The following is a 21972-nucleotide window of genomic DNA, read 5'->3' on the forward strand; positions in this document are numbered from 1 at the left end:
ATTTTAAAATGTCAATCTGAGCAACTGGCATAAATGATTTTCATATGAAGAAGAGTTGGGAGTTGGCAAATGTGTCTGGTATGTGTGACTGTATTACAGTATCCAGTTACTGGCACTGAGAGCCATACACATAGAATTCTATAGCTGCTATATTTATGTAAGTAGCATCTGACAGCTGCTGCACTAAACAATAAGGAGATGAACAGGATTAGACCCTTTTTGTTGTTTTGTTTTTCTAGATAAGATGATGCAAGTGAAATATCAAGATAACAAAGGGTGCTGCCATTTTAGTTTAAATTTAATTTCCAAATATCCTTTGTTTTAGTCATGTAGGTTTTGTCTTCTACAGTTTAAAAAAGTGTACCTCAACCTCCTTGGTACTTTCATTGTCTTAATAGTTACCTTTTAACAGGTTTCGGGGAAAAACTATTCTGTGGAAATATCCCTGTTTGTGACCTATTTATTTTTCTTCCTAAAAGTTTCTGGTGGAATGTTCTAGGTGTTTCAGAAGGCATTTGATAAAGATTCATCTAGTTTTCCAAGCAAGGTTCTCACATCGACCTCACATCGACATACATAGTCCCTGCTTAAGCCAAGCACCGGTGGCTCATGCCTGTAATCCTAGCTACTCAGGAGGCTGAGATCTGAGAATCAACGGTTCAAAGCCAGCCCCAGTAGGAAAGTCTGTGAGACTCTTATTTCCAATAAACCACTAGAAAACCAGAAGTGGCACTGTGGCTCAAGCAGTAGAGCGCTTGCCTTGAGCTAAAGAGCTCAGGGACAGCGCCCAAGCCCAGAATTCAAGCCCCATGACCAAAAAAAAAAAAAAAAACCCAAAACATAGTCCCTGCTTAGCAAGCACAAGTATATGCATTATACAGTCTTGAGTTCAAAGCCAGCCTGGACTGGTCTAATGGATCTTAAGAGTCTTGGCAGATGCAAAGCCTGTGAAGGGAAATAAAAGCTGAGCTGCTGTTGAGTAAAAAAGACTAGCAAAGGAAAGGGTGAGCAGTTGAAGTACCAGCAATAGATCTTAAATCCAGAACAGACACTTAGCCAACAAATGAGGTGGGTCTTTTCAAAGGCCCATGTGACTTTGCGCAGGGCAGTGACTGGACATGATTAGAGTATTGTGTATTCTTCCTATTTCAAACCTCAGTGATAATGTTTTGCTAAGTGTAACTGCTGACTCGCATAATTTTCATTCAGTATCATTAAGCCTGACTAAATATTTGCTTAGCTCATCCTCTTAGGTGTTCTTCTATTTCAGAGAAAGGTCTTGCTTACCAGTGCCTTGTACTTAATTACCATTTATGAATTAGTCAAGTTGCAAAAGGTATTGTTACATCATTTTTCTGACATTTTTATGCCACCTTGTTTATCCATTGGAAGTGTTAGTCCTTTTCATTCTTTGTTAAGCTTTGTTTATAGCTTAAAGCACCAATATTAATAGTTAGAGGACTTCAACTGATAACCTTTCTGAGTGGCATATGACCTTGGTATAGGGTGTGTCTTTGTTATTTCTATTTCCTTTCCATTGTCCATCACTTTTGTGATTCTAGGCACCAAAAAATAAGCCAAGAATAGATATGTAAAAGTCAATGAAGAAAAGAAAGAGAAATAAACATAGTGGTAAAAGTCTGTAATCCCAGCACATAGGAGACTGAGGCAGGACATTCTTGAGTTCAAAGCCAACCTGGACTAGAAACCTATGTCAAGAAAGAAGCTAGGTGTGATGGTTCATACCTGTAATCCCAGCTACTCAGAAGACAAATATTGGGAGGATCATAATTCCAGGGACAACCTGGGGAAAAAGTTAGCAAGACCCCATATCAACCAATAACTGGCCCTGGTGGTGTATACCTGTCATCCAAGCTACCAAGAAAAAGTAAATAAGAGGATCATGATCCAGGTCAGCCCAGGCAAAATGTGAAGCAAATAAAGCAAAAAGGGTGTAGTAAAATGGTAAAGTCCTTGTTTAGCAAGCACAAGTTCAAGCCCAAGTAACAAGGAAAAAGGGGGAGTGGGAAGGAAGGAATTTTTTACTTTTTTCCTGTTTCTAAAAATACTGTATTCTGCTTATAGTTTTTTTTATGTCAGTCAATATGTTTTTTAATTGTCAAGGCTTCTTCCTGTTAATAATTAGTATTGCGAGTTGAAATTGGCCATAAAAAGTACTCTAGTTTTTTATTAACCCTGTTATCTGTCCCAGACTATTTAAAAATAATATTCACATAATTGAAATTATCTATTTCTTCCAGTTGATGCTTAATTTACTTTAATAAACTTCAGAATTGTTCCATTTTTTAAAAAAAACAGTGTACTAGCTGGGAACCAGTGGCTCACAGCTTTAATCCTAGCTATTCAGGAGGCTGAGATCTGAGGATCACTGGAACCAATCCAGGCAGGAAAGTCTGTGAGACTCTTATCTCCATTAACCACCAAAAGGCCAAAAGTAAAACTGTGGCTCCAGTAATAGAGCAGCACTAGTCTTGAACACAAAGGCTCAGAGACAACACCCAGGCCCTAAGTTAAAGCCCTAAGACCAGCACAAAATAATAATAATAATGGGAACTGCGCTGTGGCTCAGGTGGTAGAGCACTAGCCTTGAGCTGAAGAACTGAGGGACAGTGACCAGGCCCAGAGTTCAAGCCCCACAACCTACAAAAAAAAAAAAAAAGAATGCTCTAGATTTTACATTGTTGATGAAATCTTAAGAATCTTTTGTTCTTATAGCATGGAAGTTAAAGTTTTTTAATTTTATTTTACTGTAAAGATGTTGTACAGAGGGGTTACAGTTACATGAATAAGGCAATGAGCATATTACTTGTCGATCATTGTTACCCCTTGTTATTGTCCCAATATCCTTTCCCTCCTCTTCTCCCTCCCCCCCAAGTTAAAGATTTTAATTGGAATTAAAAATAGAATGATATAGTTAACATGGAGGGTTAAGAATTTACCAATGAAAATCCCTGTTGAAATACCAGGTAAAAAACACTGTGACAAAATTAGGATCTTTTCAAATCATTCAGTCAGTCATTGGGCTCCCTTCCTTTTGGGAAGCATTGTGTAAGGTAACCAAAAATCTAATGTTATATCAATGTTTGAGATCTTTGTAAAAACTAAGGTGTTCAGAGTAGACTCTGAATTTGTTTTTTAAATAAAATTTTAAGGCAAGATAGTTCTTAGAAAGTGCCTTTTCAAAAGATGGTGCTGTAGTTTGTTTATTTTCCAAACAGCATGAATTGTTTTAGAATTCCAAGAATATGATAGAATCATATAAATGATGTTACTTGTTGTCTTGAAGCTGGTCAAGGGAACCAAGAAAAGCTTTTATGTAGTAAAGTAAGTGAATGCTCACAAAATTTTAAAATAATTTTTAATAGTTAACCCTTTTAATTCTCAGCTGTGTTTAAAGAATCTATAAAATAACAAATCTTCTTAACTTTTTAAATAAAATAATGAGCACAGTAGCAAGTGCCCAAAGAAGTACCATGCCAAGATCTATATAAACTACCCTTCCTTTTTTTTGTTTTTTGACATAGATTGACCCCAAGCCTAACCTTTTCTAATCAATCATTATTAAGAAAAAGTGCCCATAAAGGCACTGTTGTTGTCATTGAAATCATTTTAAGAGACGGGCGCTGGTAGCCCATGCCTATAATCCTAGCTACTTAGGAAGCTGAGATCTGAGGATTGTTCAAAGCCAACCTGGGCAGAAAAGTCCATGAGACTTTTCAATTAATCAGAGAAAAAAGTTGGAAGTGGTGCTGTGGCTTAGTGGTAGAATGCTAGCTTTGAGCAAAAGGGGCTCAGAGAGAAGCCCCCTAGTTGTTCAAGAGTTCAAGCCCCAAGACAGACAGAAAAAAAGAAATCAATTTAAGAAAGAAAGCAAATTGATTATACCTCTTATCTGTAGGGGAAAAAATTAAGGTACTGACAAGTATTTTATACTTCAAGTATTTGCTAGTATCTTTAAAATAAAATTTTCTTTTTACCTCCCTAGGGTAAGGAACTGTGATAAACAACAATAGTGTCTTTAAAGGGCATGATCAGTTCATCAAAAATAGGACATGGGTGAGTATAGAACTCACTGGCAGAGATACAGAAAAGTAAGGAAAACAGCAGGACCACTCATAGTGACTAGAAATTCAATAGTCTGCCAGAAAGCAAATTTCCATGTAATCAGAAACAGTGTACACAGCAACAGATGATTACTTAGGATCACTTAGGCTCATTTTCTTGCTTTATGAATTTGATAAGCATTCTTCCAGAAAATAAGTAGAATAAAAATCAACAAAAAACATCACACCTCAGAAACCTTGTATGCTGCATTGTAAAATAATGATAGTAATATTATATTGATTGTTCGGTGTCTTCTGTGTCTTTGCAAATATTCATGCACATTAAAACTTTTTCATTTTTTATAATGTCTTTAGTTGTTATGTGTTCCTTTTTTAAGATTAATTTTCAATTGTGATATTTATATTTATTGGCAATTTATGTGCAACTTTTTATATTTTGCTTAGATGTGGGTTTTTAAGGTATTTTATTTTTATAGATATTTCTAGCTTTTCCTCTTTCTTTGTAATGTTAGCAAACATTAAGATTGTGTGATAATATACCATTCAAATAGATGTTTGCATTTTTAACAATAAATCATTAACGCTATTCTCTAACTTAGAATATTCAATGTTGTTTATATAGTGGGTATTGAAGACAGTTTTTAGATTTCTTTCTGTATGTGGAGGGGAACTGGGCTTTTTTTAAATTAGATCTTTTTTTTGTTTCCTTCAGTAACAACTAATACCAATTAGATTTACTTTACTGGATTGCAGTTTGGGAAGAAAGTTGTCAAGCAAGTGATTTTTACATGTCCGTTTCTAGTTTCAGGCACATAATTCAGGATTGGGATTATGGGGGTTTTTTTTGGGTCCGGTTGTGGGTCCTGAACTGCTGTCCCTGAGCTCTTCAGCTCAAGGCTAGCACTCTACCACTTGAGCCACAGCGCCACTTCCGGCTTTTTTCTTTCTGCTTATGTGGTGCTGAGGAATCAAACCCAGCGCCTCTTGCATGCAAGGCAAGCACTCTACCACTGAGCCACCTTCCCAGCCCCTGGGATTGGGATTATGGTATCTTTTCATAGACGAGGGAAACAGGAGGCAAATGATTCAGAAGTCATTGATAACTGACTTTGAAACATGTATTTCCTCCCCGTATAATTATATGGAAAATGTGCTACTCTAAACTTTTCGCTGAGTATCAGTGAAGAAATAAGAGTTTAAAGGAGCTGAGAGAGCCAGGGAGATAGGCTGGTTCATAGATTATTTCAGTTCATTAAAATTTTAACAAATAATAATTCATAAATGTGGACTGAAGTATAATTATACAGTTTTTTTTTGGTTTTGTTTTTTGGTCGGTCCTGGGGTTGAACTCTGAGCCTGGGCGCTGTCCCTCAGCTCTTCAGCTCAAGGCGAGCGCTCTACCACTTGAGCTATTGAGCTACAGTGCCACTTCTGGTTTTCTGGTGGTTTATTGGAGATAGAAGTCTCACGGTCTCTGCTGCCCGGGCTGGCTTTGAACCTCGATCCTCAGATCTCAGCCTCCTGAGTAGCTAGGATTACAGGCGTGAGCCACCAGCGCCCGGCTTAATTATACAGTTTTAATTGCAAGCATTTATAGTTGCTCCAGTTTCCTAGTAAATAGATCAAGATTATTTGTATTGGCACATTAAATTTATTTTTTTTTAAGTACGTGAAAAAAGTATGTTTCCTTAAGGTAGTATTATTTCCTTTTTTTTTTAACACTATGAGTTTGGTAAGGGATATTTTTTCTGAAAGAAATTTCAAGAGATAGCTTTTATTTTTTTTTTGGGGGGGGGGTCTGGTCGTGGGGCCTGAACTTTGGGCCTGGACGCTGTCCCTCAGCTCTTCAGCTCAAGGCTAGCGCTCTACCACTTGAGCCACAGCACCACTTCCAGCTTTTTTCTTTTTGTTTATGTGGTGCTGAGGAATCGAACCCAGGGCCTCAGGCATGCAAGGCACACACTCTACCACTGAGCCACCTTCCCAGCCCCTCAAGAGATAACTTTTATCCCATCCTCTTGACTTTTAAATTCCAAATTATTGGGGCTTTAATACATAAGACTTTACTGTACAATATTTTATTCTGTTCTTACACTGTGAGGGAAGGAAATGGGAAAGTTTTAAATAAGGGTTATAGGAAAATGGTATATTATGTAAAGTGTGACAGTTTAAAATGAGTCTGCATGTTGTTTATTTCCACATTTTTTCCAGCTACATAAATTTTTTTATACTGGTTCTGAGTTATTTCCCTTACCTCAACATCAAGTACTCATTGGAGATTGGTAGATGATGGGACTTTGCTAACTATTGAGTAAAAACTAATTTTCAAACATTTTATATATATTGTTGCTAGCGTATGTCCTACTTTTATAGTATTGTGCTTAAAAATTTTCAGTTTTATTAATTACATTTTCAACTGTCCTAGGTTGACAAGCATATAATCCTTGTAGACTAACAATTTTTTTTTTTTTGGGTCCGGTCGTGGGGCCTGAACTCTGGGCCTGGGCGCTGTCCCTCAGCTCTTCAGCTCAAGGCTAGCGCTCTACCACTTGAGCCACAGCACCACTTCCGGCTTTTTTCTTTTTGCTTATGTGGTGCTGAGGAATCGAACCCAGGGCCTCATGCATGCAAGGCAAGCACACTACCACTGAGCCACCTTCCCAGCCCCTAGATTAACAATTTTAACAATGCCTCTAATCCTGTGTTTTCTTTTTCTGCCTGAAATCTCCTGGGAAACCTAGTACAGAGCTTATTTTAATGGTTGGCTCCAGAAATGCCAATGCCTGGCATCAGCACTGCCAAACACAGTGAAAGACTGAGTGTTCTGCCTCCATGCACAGTCCACTTCTTCAGAAAGAAGTAACTACGCAATAAGTCACAGATCATCCCACAAAGGAAGTATCAACAGTATCAGACATAGAAAAAAGACAGGAGGCCGGGTGCCTGTAGCTTACTTCTATAATCCTAGCTATTCAGGAAGCTGAGATCACTATTCAAAGCCAGCCCTGGCAGGAAAGTCTGTGAGACTCTGATCTCCAGTAAACCACCAGAAAAACAGAAGTGGCATCTGTGGCTCAAGTGGTAGAGTGCTAGCCTTGAGCTGAAGAGCTCAGGGGACAGCACCCAGGCCGAGTCTAAGCCCCATGACCCACCAAAAAAAAAAGAAAAAGAAAACAGATAGGATAGTTGACCATTAAATTTTTGCATTTATCTTATTTCCAAAATCTGTGTGCACACCTATAATTTTATCTTGGATATTAAGAGGCTGTACCAGAGACTAGAGAAAAAACATTACTCTGGTATTTCATACCTAAAACTCATTTTCATGATGATTGACTGGAGGAACAAACAAAAACCCCTGAATTAGGCCATTTAGTAGTCCTTTTCAAAGAAGAAAAGGCTCTTTCTGCATATGTAATATTACATATATGATCCTATCTTTATATCTGTGAGAACAGGAAGTCTTTGAAAATAAATTGATGAGTGGGATGTGAGCCTGTGCAGTGAGGGAGAAATGCGAATAAGATTTCTTTGCCAGGATCTCTACAAAAAGCTTAAGAGTTGTTTAATATTTTCCAAGTTGTTGCAACCACACAGTCATGGCAGCTGTTGATGTTTTACAGAAGAAGCCAAAGAAGGCCCCTCTGTCATTTCTGTCTATGCTAGGCGGTGGTTGGTCTCAGCCCAGAGCCACATGTCTTCTTGGCAAATCAAAGTTGTACAGGTGCTTCAGAATTGCAATAATAAAAAGATAAAATGAAATATTTATCCTTAGTTAGAACCATGGCATTGCTATCAATGTAGCTCTTCCAATTTTCTTTTTTCTCTAGAAAACACTAAGCTGGGCCTTACTAGACGAGGCAGTCTGCCCAGTAAAGAAAATGTTCTTGCTGAGCACCGGTGGCTCACACCTGTAATCCTAGCTACTCAGGAGACTGAGATCTGAGTATCGTGGTTCAAAGCCAACCCAGGCAGAAAACTCCGTGTTTTTAAAGAGGGGAAGGTATTGTCTGTACCCTAGGCTATGAATTAAGAAAGCTGGAAAATGTTTAAGATCTTGTGGAGGCAAAGCATTAGAACATTCCAGTTACTACTTGCCATTCTCTGTATGTGACTTTTTTTTTTTTTAATTCCATGACTCTTATCTCCAATTAACCACCAGAAAACCAGAAGTGATGCTGAGGCTCAAGTGGTAGAGTGTTCGCCTTGAGCTTAAGAGCTAAGGGACAGTGCCCAGGCCCAGAGTTCAAGCCCCACAACCATCTAAACAAAACAAAGCAAAAAAAATTATTGGTGAACACTGGTAATTCACAAGAAGAAACTTCTGTTTGAGGAGGAATAGACTTCATCTCTCAAACCCTGTTTCACAGACAGGGAATGATCATTTCTATTATTGATGATAACCCTGTAAATCCTTTTCAAATTCAAAAACTAAGAATAGCCAGGCTCCAGTGGTTCATACCTGTAAACCTAGCCTCAGGACACCAAGAACTGAGGATTGTGGCTCCAAGCCAGCCCAGGCAGGAAAGTCTGTGAGACTCTTATTTCCAATTAATCACCAAAAAGCCATAAATGGAGCTATGGCTCAGTGGTAGGGTGCTAGCCTCAAGCACAAAAGCTCAGGAACAGCACCCAGGCCCTGAGTTCAAGCCCAGGACAGGCACCAAAAAATAAATAAATAAGAAATAAGCCAGGAATATAGAGGCCTAAGGGTATACCTCAGTGTTAGACAGAACACAGGCTTAGCATGCACAAGGCCACTCCTACTGTTGAAAACACACACACAGAATGGCAAGCAGTAACCTCCACAAGATCTCAGAATTTTCCAGGAGCTTTCTTAATTCATAGCCTAGGATAGAGAAACGACCTTCCTCTCTTTAAAAAGAAAAAAAAAGAAAAGCATTTAGAGGCAATTTATATAGAATACTGTGGATCACATGCAGAAGTTACCACTTGATCAAAAAATCAAAATATTTTCTGTATTCTCATTTCCATTTTCAAACCATTCTTTGGTTTGCCTGGTTGTAATCAGTATTTTATGCTGTTTATGAATCACAAAATTCTTCATCTCCTTCCATAATACACCCCCATACAATGAAACATAAACAGATGAAAAGGCAAAACAAACATTAAAGAAAATCATTAGTGGAGTGCAGGGAAAAAGGGGGAAAAATCACTGGCATATAACTTTAGTTAATGTAAATGAAAAACTCAGTTAACTGAGAATTAAGATGGAAACTTGGCCTGGGTTCAGTCCCCTGCAGTACAGGGGGAAGATGAAAAGTGTGGATGCAGCAACCAGAGAACATTCTGCTAGCTGTCAAATGATAATAAGAACAAATTGTTTATCTAGGCTATATATATACTGTAGCAAAGTGAAGAAGCTTTCTTGAAAGTAGTATTTCATGAGGCTGAGATCTGAGGATCACGATTCAAATGTAGCCTGGGCTACATTTGAAACTTAATCTCCAGTTAAGAAGTGGTTCTGTGGCTCAAGTGGTAAAGCACTAACCTTAAGCTGAAGAGCTCACGGACAGTGCCCAGGTCCACAGTTCAAGCCCCACACCTGATAAATTTTTTAAAAAATTAAGTAGTACTTCAACTTTCTGCAATAGAGATTCCCTACATTCTTATGGAAAAATAATTTATAGCTTATAGTTTAACCATACGCTGATTTCAACTTTAAAAAGTTGGTGATGTTTTGACACATAGCTTCTTACATAAAATTTTTATTAATGAATACAGACTTCATTCCTCTTAAATATTCTGATTTCTGTTATATAAATTCTTGCATATGCGCCGGTGGCTCACGTCTGTAATACTAGCTACTCAGGAGGCTGAGATCTGAGTATCATGGTTCAAAGCCAGCCCGGGCAGAAAAGTCCATAAGACTCTTATCTCCAGTAAACCACTCGAAAACTGGAAGTGGCACTGTGGCTTAAACAGCAGAGCACTCATCTTGAGCTGAAGAACACAGAGACAGTGCCCAAGCTCAGAGTTCAAGCCCCACGACCAACAAAAAAAAAAATTTTTAAATTGTTGCATATGATTTTTTTTTTTTTTTTTTTTTTTTTGCCAGTACTGGGGCTTGTGAACTCAGGGTCAGAGCACTGTCCCTGAGCTTTTACTCAAGACTAACACTCTACCACTTGAGCCACAGCGCTGCCTCCGGCTTTTCTGTTATACTGAGGAATCGAACCCAGGGCTTCATGCATGCTAAGTAAACACTCTACCACTGAGCCACATTGCCAACCCCACATATGACTTCTTGATGGGTAAAAATTCTATTATATTAAAAAACATTAAGCCAGCTATGGTGGTGTATACCTGTAATCCCAGTACTCAGGAAGCTGAGGCAGGAAGATGGCAAGTCCAAAGCCTGCCTGAACTCCAAAGCAAATTCTAGGCCAGCGTAGGCAATATAAAATCCCTGCCTCAAAGGTTTTTTTCTCTTACTTTTTTTAACTCAACCCGTTCCCCAGTTAACCCTGAGCTACAAGAGAGAAGATCTATATTTTGAAATACAGTAATATTTAAAGGCTTATAACTAAAAAGATTTAAGAACTTAAATATGCCTTTGAAAGCAGGAAGGGCTCTAAAACCTGAGCCAAGTGCTTGGAACTCAGCCATAATCACTGTATCATTGGTTGGTTCTGTGTCTCTGTGTGCCTTTCTTCCTTCCTGGTAAAGATGCTTGCTGCCCTCACCTACCTCACTAAATTTGTGGAAACAAGATACATTTGTGAAAGCACTTTGAGCTGTTCTGAAATTCTCGATAGCAGGATACTGTGGTGTGAAAGTTTGCTGTCCAGTTGAAAGTGTCTTCAAGTGTGGTAGATCATTGTATAAACCAGTTCTAGAAGAAACCTGGGCTTTTCCTGCTGTGGTGGTCTATCCATCCTGTTCTTTTTCTTCCCTGCACACAGGGCCTGGTTTTTGGTTTTTGTTTTGTTTTTTTGTAACAATCTTTGGCAAAAGCATGACTTCTCAGAAACCAAACTCTTTTGAGTGGTGCTAAGGCAATTGCAGCCATACTTTGTGTTAATGTGACAGTCATCAGCTACTTAGATGTAGATGTGACGTGATCAAGTGCTTTTGCTGCATATTGTCCTGTGTCAGCAGTTTTCATTTTGTTTTTTGGCAGATTTTTGGTATATGGCTTTGGAGGAGAAGGCTGGTTTTAAGAAGGAAAATGGGAGCCAGGCACCAGTGGCTCACGCCTGTAATCCTGGCTACTCAGGAGGCTGAGATCTGAGGATCGTGGTTCAAAGCCAGCCCAGGCAGGAAAGGCCATGAGACTCTTATCTCCAATAAACCACCAGAAAACCAGAAGTGGCTCTGTGGCTCAAATGGTAGAGCTTGCCTTGAGCTGAAGAGCTGAGGGACAGCGCCCAGGCCCAGAGTTCAAGTCCTATGACTGACAAAAAAAAAAAAAAAAGGAAAGTGGGTTAATTTCTAACCTGTTGCTCTGAAGAATTGAACTTGGCTTTACTTTAATAAAAATTCCAATCACAGCCAAGCACCAGTGGCTCATGCCTGTAATTTTAGCTACTCAGGAGGCTGAGATCTGAGGATTGCTATTCAAAGCCAGCTCAGGCAGGAAAGTCTATGAGACTCTCATCTCCAATTAACCACCAAAAAAGCTGGAAGTGGAGCTGTGGCTTCAAGTGGTAGAATGTTAGTCTTTTTGCGGGGGGGGGGGGGGGGGGGGGGGTCCGGTTGTGGGGCCTGAAGTCTGGGCCTGGGCGCTGTCCCTCAGCTCTTCAGCTCAAGGCTAGCGCTCTACCACTTGAGCCATAGCACCACTTCCGGCTTTTTTTCTTTTTTGCTTATGTGGTGCTGAGGAATCGAACCCAGGGCCTCAGGAATGCAAGGCAAGCGCTCTACCACTGAGCCACCTTTCCAGCCCCCAGAATGTTAGTCTTGAGCAAAAGAGGCTCAAGGACAGAGCCAGGCCCTGAGTTCAAGCCCCAAGACCAGCACACAAAAAATTAAATTCTAATCATTGTATATCTGTATAAGTAAAAATATAGTCAAAATCTTTTATGGTAATAAAATTCTGAGCACCCACAGGTAACATCAGGTGACTACTGAATTATCGTGGGAGTTGTGGGCAAAGCCTTACATTTCCCCAGTCTTACGCATCTCTGCGGGAAAGAAGATCATTTCTAAGAACTCAAAAAGTGTGTATCCCTATAGGTATAAGCAATTCCCGTAGGAAGGATGCATTTTAGGTACACAGGGTATGATATATGCAGCATTTAGTCTCGTCCCTACTGATGCTGACTGCCTCTTAAGGCAGACTGTTGAGCTTTTCCACCTCGCTGCTAATAAAGAGGTGTCTGTGGCAAGTTATATAGGACAATGAGGTTTCAAGTACTAAAGGTGAAAAGTTGGGATGATTTCATGCTTGGAATGAACACAAGTCTTGGTGTGGTGAGGCAGCTAATACTGCTACCCGGAGACCATTAAACAGTTTCTGCTATAAGGTTTGGCATTATCTCTCCAGCTATGGACCCATAAAAGTATTACTCTTTTTTTGTGGATAGAAACCATTTGTGTGGTAGACTAGAATGTGGACTTACTTGTAGGTTGTGGAAAGCAGTGGTGTGTGTATGTGTGTGTGTGTGTAAATATACCTTATAACACTATACATACTGACTTTATAAAAATAATGTGCTCTTTCTCCAGTGTTTGGGAAACTAAAACTGCAAAATGACCAATTCATTGTAACCTGACCACTCTAGCAAAAGTTCTTATACACAATACACAAACACACACACATACACATCTCAGTGTTGCTAACTGCTCCTACTGTAGTTAATTGCTGCTTTTTCTTTTCAAACCTAAGTAATGGATGAAGATATAGCCATCTTTTTAAAGGGAACTTTTTTGAAGAATAAATACATAACATGGGGATGGAGGGAGACTGCTTGCAAAATGTCCTGTAGGTGAACAAATAACCTTTTAGATTTTACTTTTTAATCATCTCGATCATGTGTGCCTATTTGTATTGCAGATATGAACTATTTGGGGGCTAATCACAGTTTGTTTTGAAACTGAAATCTTAACAAATTCCAAGTAACTTTTTTCTTTACCCTCCTTTCCCACTGTAACTATTCTTGCCAAATATTTTCCAAGGCAAAATGATGAGAGCTCTCCAGACCCTCCTCTTCCTTCTCCTCATCCTAGCTCTTAGGCCTGGCCTTGCCTTATCTTTAGTTGGATTTTCCCAAGTAAGAAAAGTTTACTGTAAGCTAGACACCAGTGGCTCATGCCTGTAATCTTAGCTACTCAAGAGCTGAGATCTAAGCTGTTTGAAGCCAGGTGGGGCAGGAAAGTCTGAGACTATTCTCTCCACTAAACTACCAGAAAGCCAGAAGTAGAGCTATGGCTCAAGTGGTAGGGATAGGACCTAGGCCCTGAGTTCAAGCCCCAAGACTGGCACCAAAACAAAATTACTATAGGATTTTTAAAGCTACAGAATTTCAAAATGCTTATAAACCTTTTTTATATGTTTGGTTAATAGTAGAGTGAGTCTGTAGTTTTCTAAGAGGACCAGTAAAGTTATGGAGTGATCTAAACATGGATGCTGCATTTTATTAAGAGGAGTTGTAAATGGTGGGAGGTGGATGGGAGTGCAAGTCTATGACACATGGATAATCACTGTATAATTAAAGCACCAAATGCTGACTTCTATCACTGTGTACTAGGGAGCTGGGCTTTGGATTTGGCTGTTATTTTAACTCAGATACTGTGTAATAATGATAAGCTAAAGGCCAATAAGGTTTTTAAACAAAAGTGCTTATTTTCACTATCTACAGTTTGGTAGTAAATTTTCTATTTTCAATGAAACTGTCTTTCCCTTAAAAATGACTACAAAACTCTTATGGATGAGATTAAAAACTAGAGGAAGCTGGGTTTTAAACAGTTGAGTCACTTCTAACACTTTATGTTAAAGGAAGCAGTCACAGTTGTCCGTGAGCCAAAATGGCACAAAAGTGCCCTGGTGACAGGACTGCGCGTCCCGCGCCATTCCATATACTGGAAGAGTTCTGTGTTGTCTTTATTTATCCTTGATTCAAAAAAAAAAAAATAATGATGGTTTTCGTGTTGCTTAGCTTCAATTTGAAGTGTAACTTTCACTAATAACTGCAATAAAAAGAAAAGCTTTGCTCCAAACTTTGTTGTGTGGTCATCACTAATAACACTAATAGCTAAGGGGAGCTTAGACTTGAGTCATGAAATCCTAGGATCAAACCTTAGCTATGAGACACTGGGCAAATTCCTAGATGCTTCTGAATTTCTTTCCTTTAATACGAAAGAATGTTAATAGAGCTGTTGGCACTTAGTGAGGTAATACATGGAAGTGCTCAGCATATGAATGGAGTTCAGTCTTTAAAGAGGCTCTCTACCTCTCCACAAAAACACTCATTTTCCCTTCTTAAATAAAAAACATCAAGCCAGGCACTGGTCCGCCCTCCCTCCCCCCCCCCCCCCCCCCCCCCCAATCCTGGCTACTCAAGATACTGAGATCTGAGGATTGCAGTTCAAAGTCAGCCCAGACAAATAAAGTCTAGAAATAGAGCTGTTGTCCAAGTGGTAGAGTGCTAGCCTTTTTTTTTTTTTTGGGGGGGGGGGGGGTAGGGGGGAGTCCGGTGGTGGGGCCTGAACTCTGGGCCTTGAGCTCTACCACTTGAGCCACAGTGCCACTTCCAGCTTTTTTTTTTTGGTCGGTCATGGAGCTTGAACTCTGGGCCTGGGCGCTGTCCCTCAGCTCTTGAGATCAAGGTGAGCGCTCTACCACTTGAGCTACAGTGCCACTTCCGGTTTTCTGGTGGTTTATTGGAGATAGGAGTCTCACGGTCTCTCCTGCCCGGGCTGGCTTTGAACCGCGATCCTCAGATCTCAGCCTCCTGAGTAGCTAGGATTACAGGCGTGAGCCACCAGCGCCCGGCTCCAGCTTTTTTTTTTTCTGCTTATGTGGTGCTGAGGAATAGAACTCAGAGCCTCATGCATACAAGGCAAGTGCTCTACCACTGAACCACCTTCCCAGCCCTAGAGTGCTAGCCTTGAGGGAAAAAGCTGAGCGACAGCCCCCAGGCTGAGTTCAAGCTCCAGTACCAGCATTTAAAAAAAAAAAAAAAGGGCTGAGCGCCGGTGGCTCACGCCTGTAATCCTGCTCTGGATCAAGTGGTAGAGTGCTCGCCTTGAGCTGAAGAGCCCAGGGACAGTAGTTCAAGCCCCATGACTGACAAAAAAAAGGGGGGGGGGGGGCCTGGCGCCAATGGCTCAGGTCTGTAATCCTAGCTATTCAGGAAGCTGAGATCTGAGGATCACTGTTAAAAGCCACCCCAGGGGCTGGGAAGGTGGCTCAGTGGTAGAGCACTTGCCTTGAGCTGAAGACCTGAGGGACAGCGCCCAGGCCCAGAGTTCAGGCCCCACAACCAAACCCAAAAAAAAAAAAGCCAGCCCATGCAGGAAAGTCCATGAGATTCTTATCTCCAATTAACCATCAGAAAACCAGAAGTGGTGCTGTGGCTCAAGTGGTAGAGTACTCTCTTGAGCTGAAGAACTCAGGGACAAGGCACAGGCCCAGAGTTCAAGCCCCACAGTCAACCAAAAAAAAAAGGGGGAGGGGGCAGGCACCGGTGGCTCACGCCTGTAATCCTAGCTACTCAGGAGGCTGAGATCTGAGGATCCTGGTTCAAAGCCAGCCCGGGCAAGAAAGGCTGTGAGACTCCTATTTCCAATAAACCACTCAAAACAGGAAGTGGCACTGTGGCTCAAGTGGTAGAGCACTAGCCTTGAGCTGAAAAGCTGAGAGACAGCGCCCAGGCCCAGAGTTCAAGCCCTATGACTGACAAAAAAAAAAAAAAAAAGGTCAGTGGTTCACATCTGTGATGTTAGCTACTCAAGAGATAGAGATTTGGAGGATTGTGTTTTGAGTCTAGCATGGGCAGAAAAGTCCAAGAGACTCTACCTCCAAAATAACCAGCAAATAGCTAGGCTGAATGTGTGCTTAAGGAGTAGAATGCCAGTTGACCCAGCAAACTGGGTGAGCACAAGGCCCTAAATTTAAATTAAAAAAAAAAAAAAAAACATTAGGGCCAAGGCGTAGTGATACAGGTCTATAATGCATAAATACTCTGGAGACAGAAGTCAAAAGATCTAGAGCTCAAGGCCAGCCCAGGCAAAGTTAGACCCTATCTCAAAAAAAAAAAGGGCTGGCGGTGTGGCTGAAGTGGTAGAGTGCTTCCAGGACCTAGATTCACTTCCCAGTACCACTTAATTTTTGTTATTTTTTGCAAATTCTTCATTGTGATTGATTACATAATTTCACAAATTTCACAGTATTGTGGGATAGTGAATACTTAGTTAAAGTCACAAACACATTCTAACTTTCATGGAGCAGTAACACTTCAAAAAAAAAAAAAAGCTGAGCACAGGTGTGGCACATACCTGTAATCCTAGCTACTCAGAAGGCTTAGATCTGAGGATTGCAGTTCAAAGTCAGCCTGGGCAGGAAAGTCTGTGAGACTGTTATCTCCAATAAAGCACTAGAAAACTGGAAGTGGCACTGTGGCTCAAGTGGTAGAGCACTCGTCTGGAGCTGAAGAGCTGAGGGACAGCCCCCAAGCCCAGAGTTCAAGCCCCACAACCAGCCCAAAAAAAAAGAAAAAGAAAAAGCTTAGTAACTTTGTCAGGAAGAGATAGGAATTAGGAGGGCTGGGAATGTGGCTTAGTGGTGGAGTGCTTATCTAGCATGCATTGAAGCCCCGGATTCAGTTCCTCAGTACATAAATTAAAAAAGCAGGAAATGGTGTAGTGGCTCAAGTGGTAGAGTACTAGCCTTGAGCAAGAAGCTCAAGGACAGTGCCTAGACCCTGAGTTCAAGCCCCAGGACTGGCAAAAAAGAAAAAAATAGGGCTTATTTCCTTCCATACAGAATTTAGACCTAAAAATATGTGGGGAGGGAGGAGGATTGGTAAGGAGGAGTAACCAAAGTACATTATATGCCTGTATAGGAATAATCACAATGAGAACACTTTGTACAATTAATGTATTTTTTCATGTGTGTGCCAGGCCTGGGGTTTGAACTCAGGGCCTGGGTGCTGTCCCTGAGGTTTTTTGCTCAAGGCTAGTGCTCTGCCACTGAGCCACAGCTCCACTTAAGGATTTTGGGGGCTGGGAAGGTGGCTCAGTGGTAGAGTGCTAGCCTTGAGCTGAAGAGCTGAGGGACAGTGCCCAGGCCCAGAGTCCAGGCCCCACAACCGACCAAAAAAAAAAAAGGAGTTTGGGTGGTTAAGTACTTATGACCTCCAGAGAGCAAGACAGGCCATCAAGGCACAGTGAAAGGTGAACAAAAGAAGTTTATTTACACTATTTACACCTGAAAGGGGTATTGAAATTATCTTGTCCTGGGCTAGATATCCAGAACCAAGAGCAGCCTCAACCCCCAAACCTCCAAGCCTCCACTAGGCAATCCTGACCCCCCCCCCCCCCCCCCCGACCTTCATTAGTTGGTCTGCAAACCTCCGAACCTCTGACCTCCAACGCTCCAAAGGGGAAGGCTTTCCCCTTTCTTCCCTTCCTGCTCCACTGCGGGCCTCTCCATCTCCACAGGCCTGCCCTGCCCTGCTCCGGGAGGCGCCTCTCCACAGGCCTCTCTAGAGGAAGGTCCCAAAGGGCCTCCCGAGGAGGCCCCAGATGGGCTCCCGAGGCTTGCCCCGCCCTCCACAGGGCCTGCCGGGCTCGGCTTTGGCAGGCTTTCCCTCCCGCAGTCCCGGTCTCCTCCGGTCTCCGCCCAGCCCTCTCCCCGCAGACCTCTCCCCGGCTCCTCCCAACTCCCCTCTCCTCGGGGCTCCAGCTGTCCTCCAGACTCCGCTCTCAGGTAAAAATGTTAGGCAAGACAGGGTGGCAGGGATGTGTGCCCTGTTTGTGTCACATAGAATGATAAAATGACATTTAAATAGACATTTCTGGAAGGAGGCCTGGAAAGGGAGCGAAGCTGAACCCGAGACGCTTACTTCTTCTTTGTAAGGTCCATCGGCATGAATGATCAGTGGGCAAGACGAAATAATCCTGAATCTCTTGGCAGCGCACCCCCGCCCGGGAGGCCACCTCCTTCCAGGCCTCACGCAGCAGGGTCACCCCGCAGGTGACAAAGCGGGGCGGGCGTGGTCGCCCAGCAACCGCAACCGGAGCGCCACACAACAGAAGCCTGGAGAGAGCGAGAAGAGGGGAGGTGGAGGGGAGCGACGCGGCGAGACGCAGCCTGAAGCCACCTTCTCCTAACTCTGTGTCAGGTATTTAAACCCCCGCCAGAACCCTGCTCCGCGAAGGGGCCCTGCTGGGCAGCCAGGCTCCTCACAAACGTGGACCAACTCGACCCTGCTCTTCCTCCCATCTAGGTGGGGCCGTGGGGGCGGGGACGGCGCTTTCCCCCACCGGCTGTCTGGTGCCAGCCCCTGTGCGCCAGCCACATGGTACTAGAGAGGGATCAGGGCTCCTGCTCGGCAGATCCCCACCAGCCTGGTGTGCAGCCTGGAAGAGGGTAAGAGAGCAAGCTCACTGGAGTGCTTGTAGCAAAGAGGGGTGGAAAGTGGATTAAGGATTATTTTTCCTGCCAACCCCATTTGGTGGGAAGGAAGGACCCCATTCTTCCCATTACCTGCTCCAAGCTGTGCCTTCAGAGGGACCCACCCGGTGGAAATCCAGCTACATAGCCAAATTGCTCCATACAACTCTATCCAGCAGAGTGCCTGCAGGAAGAGCCCACCAGGACAGGCTTACTGCCCCCCAAGGGTGCATTTGAGCCTGTCTACGGCACCTTTCCCTCTGCAGGTTGTATCTTGAAACAGGCCTAGGAATTTGAGATCATGGCTACGCTGAGTCTCAAGCCAAGCCAGCGCTTCCAGCTGCCTGAATGGAACACCAACACCTACTTGTTGTGCAGCAATGCAGAGCAGCAGCGAGAAGCTTGCCATCAGATCCGCCAAGAGGCGCGAGTCCTCCGCAGTGAGACCAACAACCAGGTTGGGGACCAGAGTGGAGTTATATAGGTCCAAGGAACCAAGGATAGCCACACATACACAACAATTTCTCTCTCTCTCTCTCTCTCTCTCTCTCTCTCTCTCTCTCTCTCTCTCTCTGTGTCTTCCAGACTATTTGGGATGAACATGACAATAGTACGAGACTATCAGAGAGGATCGAGACTGTCAACCGATGGAAGGAGATGCTGGACAAATGTCTTATGGACTTGGATGCTGAGATTGACACCCTGATACAGGTAGAAAGCCTGACTGAATGCCAAGACACTGCTGCAAAGATTGACCCTCATGCCCCACTTCCAGGTCTGGGAACCCTTGAAGATGAGGGGGGGGGCGCGGAATGGGGAGGCACAGTCATCTGACTCACTCAACTAGTCCCCTCTGCTAAAGTAAGGATAAGAACACCTTCCAGGGCATGGCCCCCCTTGCCTCCCATCCTCCTCTTCTCTAGATGAAGGAATCAGCAGATCAACACCTGCAGGCCAAAAACCTGCCTCTGGATGTGGCCATCGAGTGCCTAACCCTCCGGGAGAGTCGGCGAGACATTGACTTGGTGAAGGACCCTGTGGAAGATGAACTCCTTAAAGAGGTGGAGATCATTGAGGCCAGCAGGAAGGCCTTGCAACAGAAGGTCAATGAGGCCTTCGAGCAGCTCTGGTAAGAATGAGGAAGACAAGTTTACATGCATTTGAGACTTGAGGTCTTGAATGTGCAGCAAAGCTTTGCGGGTAATGAGGAACTGGCTCCTGTATTACTTTTTGTCCCTCCAAGTGCTCCTGAAAGAAACCACTAATTGCCTGTAGTACTTTTTCCACTGTCTGGACCTAGTCTCAGAATCTTTATCAGGATCCCACTCTAGGCAGCCATTCTCACTTGATGGGAAGCATGGAAGCTGAAGTCCACTTGCCACTACCCTGAGTGGCTCATCATGAGTGTACATGTGAGCCTTTGTGAGTGTGACCACATGGTGTACCCCACAGATGTGTACAAGCACTCAAGAAGCATAACGGTGTTCTCTGGGAAGCCCATCCATCTCCACACAGGTCTCCAGCTCAGTTGTGGCAGGAACTGCATTATCTTCTGCTGGGAAAGCTTCCCAGACCTCCTCCTACTCACTCCCCCAGAATTCCCATAGTACAATGAGGACTGCATCCCCAGCCTGGCAGGGCTAGGGCCTGGCAGATCACCTTCTGATCCAATCTTCTCTTTTCTCCAGTCTCCTGCAAGATGTTCGACAGCAGCTCAGCTCTGACCATCGGGGCAAAATGGAGACCTTGGAGATTGATAGAGGTTGTCTCTCTCTCAACCTCACATCCCCAAACATCTCCCTGAAGGTCAACCCCACACGCATCTCCAACAGGTAAGCGGAATGTTTCAGTCACACTTTTCCATCTCGCAGGGGCCACACCTCATGACTCTATTAATCATTTCTTGCCACTGCAGCTCCCTCACACTCCAGCAGTGGGATGACACCAGTCGGTTCAACAAGAAGCATGCAGAGGCTGAGATGAAAGCTGCTTCAGAGCTGAGGGAGGCCATCAGCCTAACTATTGTTCAGGTGATTGAAACCCTGCAGCCTGCTCTCCACGGCCAGTGAATGGCCGACGTGTGCACTCAGTGTTTACCTTTAGTTCTCTGTTGATGCTACAGCACCTCTCCCTCCACTTAAACAGCATCCTCCTAAAACCAGGAGTTTACATCTTTCCCTTGCCTGCTCTCCTGTTCTGCAGACCAACAATGAACTCGAAGCCCAGAGAGTAGCTACAGAATTTGCCTTCAGAAAGCGGCTGAAGGAGATGGAGAGACTTTACAGTGATCTCAAGTGGCAAGAGAATAATGTGAGCCTACCCCTAGAACCCACATGCTGTTGTGTGTGTAGAAGAGGTGCCAGTGCCTTACCCAAAAGCTCTAGACTTGGACCCCCAGCATGAGTCCAATAGGTAGAGAATAGTCCCTTTATCCACTGCAGACTTTGGAAGAGATTGAAGAGATGAAGAAGGATATCCGGCACTTGGAGGATGATCTGCACAGAAAAATGATGAACCTGAAGCTGGTCCATAGCCGGCTGGAATCCAGAACCTTTCGGCCCAATTTGGAGCTCTGCCGGGATGAGGTACGAAGGTCCCCAGTAGGATATAAGTCCTCTTGTTAAGCTTTTCTCAGGATCACCTCCAGCATATGCTTCTGGTAGAGTAAACCTGGCTTCCCAAGGCACCCCTCGGGCTCACTGACCTTGGAAGCCTCATTCTGCTCCTTTGCCTCCAGGTACAGTATGGCCTTATTGATGAGGTCCACCAGCTAGACACAACCATTGCCATAATGAAGGAGAAGCTGGCTCAGACACTGTAGGTTTGGGAAGTAAATAGGAGGGTGGGATGGTGGTCTATCTATAGGGCCTCTTTCTGCCCAGTGGTTCTTTTGGCTTGAAACTGGTGAGCGCAGCCCAGCCATCCCAACCTCATGCAGAGATGAGTTACCATTGCCTCTTCCTCTAGAGATGCTCTGGATACCCTGTACAAGCACCTGGCCCGACTGCAGGCTGCCATTGCCTGTAAGGCCAACTCCATGCTGCTGGACAAAAAGTGCTTGGACATCCGACGGAAGCTGGTTGTGCCTACTGAGAAGTATGTGCCCCAAGTGGACACCTTCACCCGGACCACAAACCGTGTCCTGAGTCCACTCAAAATTGGCCACCTGCAGCTGACCTAGCATTAGGAAACAAAGGAAGGTTGGGTGGGAAATGGGGAAGTGGGCGAGGGGAGAGTGAATCTAATAAACATGGAGACTCTCAACTCCGGCTTTTCTCTGTAGCAGGGAGGGAGAAGGTTCTTGAC

At 43.4% G+C, this 21972-nt stretch overlaps 1 protein-coding gene across 1 annotated transcript; it reads left to right on the plus strand.

Moving 5' to 3' along the window:
- Positions 1 to 17916: 17916 nt before the first annotated feature.
- On the plus strand, positions 17917 to 21866 carry Tekt2 (tektin 2). Its single transcript, XM_042685453.1, has 12 exons — positions 17917 to 17979; positions 18187 to 18394; positions 18500 to 18642; positions 18933 to 19123; positions 19252 to 19377; positions 19590 to 19795; positions 20355 to 20498; positions 20582 to 20696; positions 20869 to 20976; positions 21108 to 21251; positions 21404 to 21483; positions 21634 to 21866. Exons 4-12 carry the CDS (start codon positions 18968 to 18970, stop codon positions 21845 to 21847), a joined length of 1293 nt encoding a protein of 430 aa, XP_042541387.1. The 5' UTR covers positions 17917 to 17979; positions 18187 to 18394; positions 18500 to 18642; positions 18933 to 18967; the 3' UTR covers positions 21848 to 21866.
- The last annotated feature ends 106 nt before the right edge of the window (positions 21867 to 21972 follow it).

The sequence above is a fragment of the Dipodomys spectabilis genome, unplaced genomic scaffold (genome assembly GCF_019054845.1).
Source record: "Dipodomys spectabilis isolate Male_0828 unplaced genomic scaffold, ASM1905484v1 ptg000002l, whole genome shotgun sequence".
Taxonomy (NCBI): domain Eukaryota; kingdom Metazoa; phylum Chordata; class Mammalia; order Rodentia; family Heteromyidae; genus Dipodomys; species Dipodomys spectabilis.

Coding starts and splice junctions, on each gene's coding strand:
- Tekt2 (XM_042685453.1), top strand. CDS start 18,968: ATGGCTACGCTGAGTCTCAAGCCAAGCCAGCGCTTCCAGCTGCCTGAA. Junction 19,796..20,354: donor GAGGCCTTCGAGCAGCTCTG/GTAAGAATGAGG, acceptor TCTTTTCTCCAG/TCTCCTGCAAGATGTTCGAC. Junction 21,484..21,633: donor GAGAAGCTGGCTCAGACACT/GTAGGTTTGGGA, acceptor CTCTTCCTCTAG/AGATGCTCTGGATACCCTGT.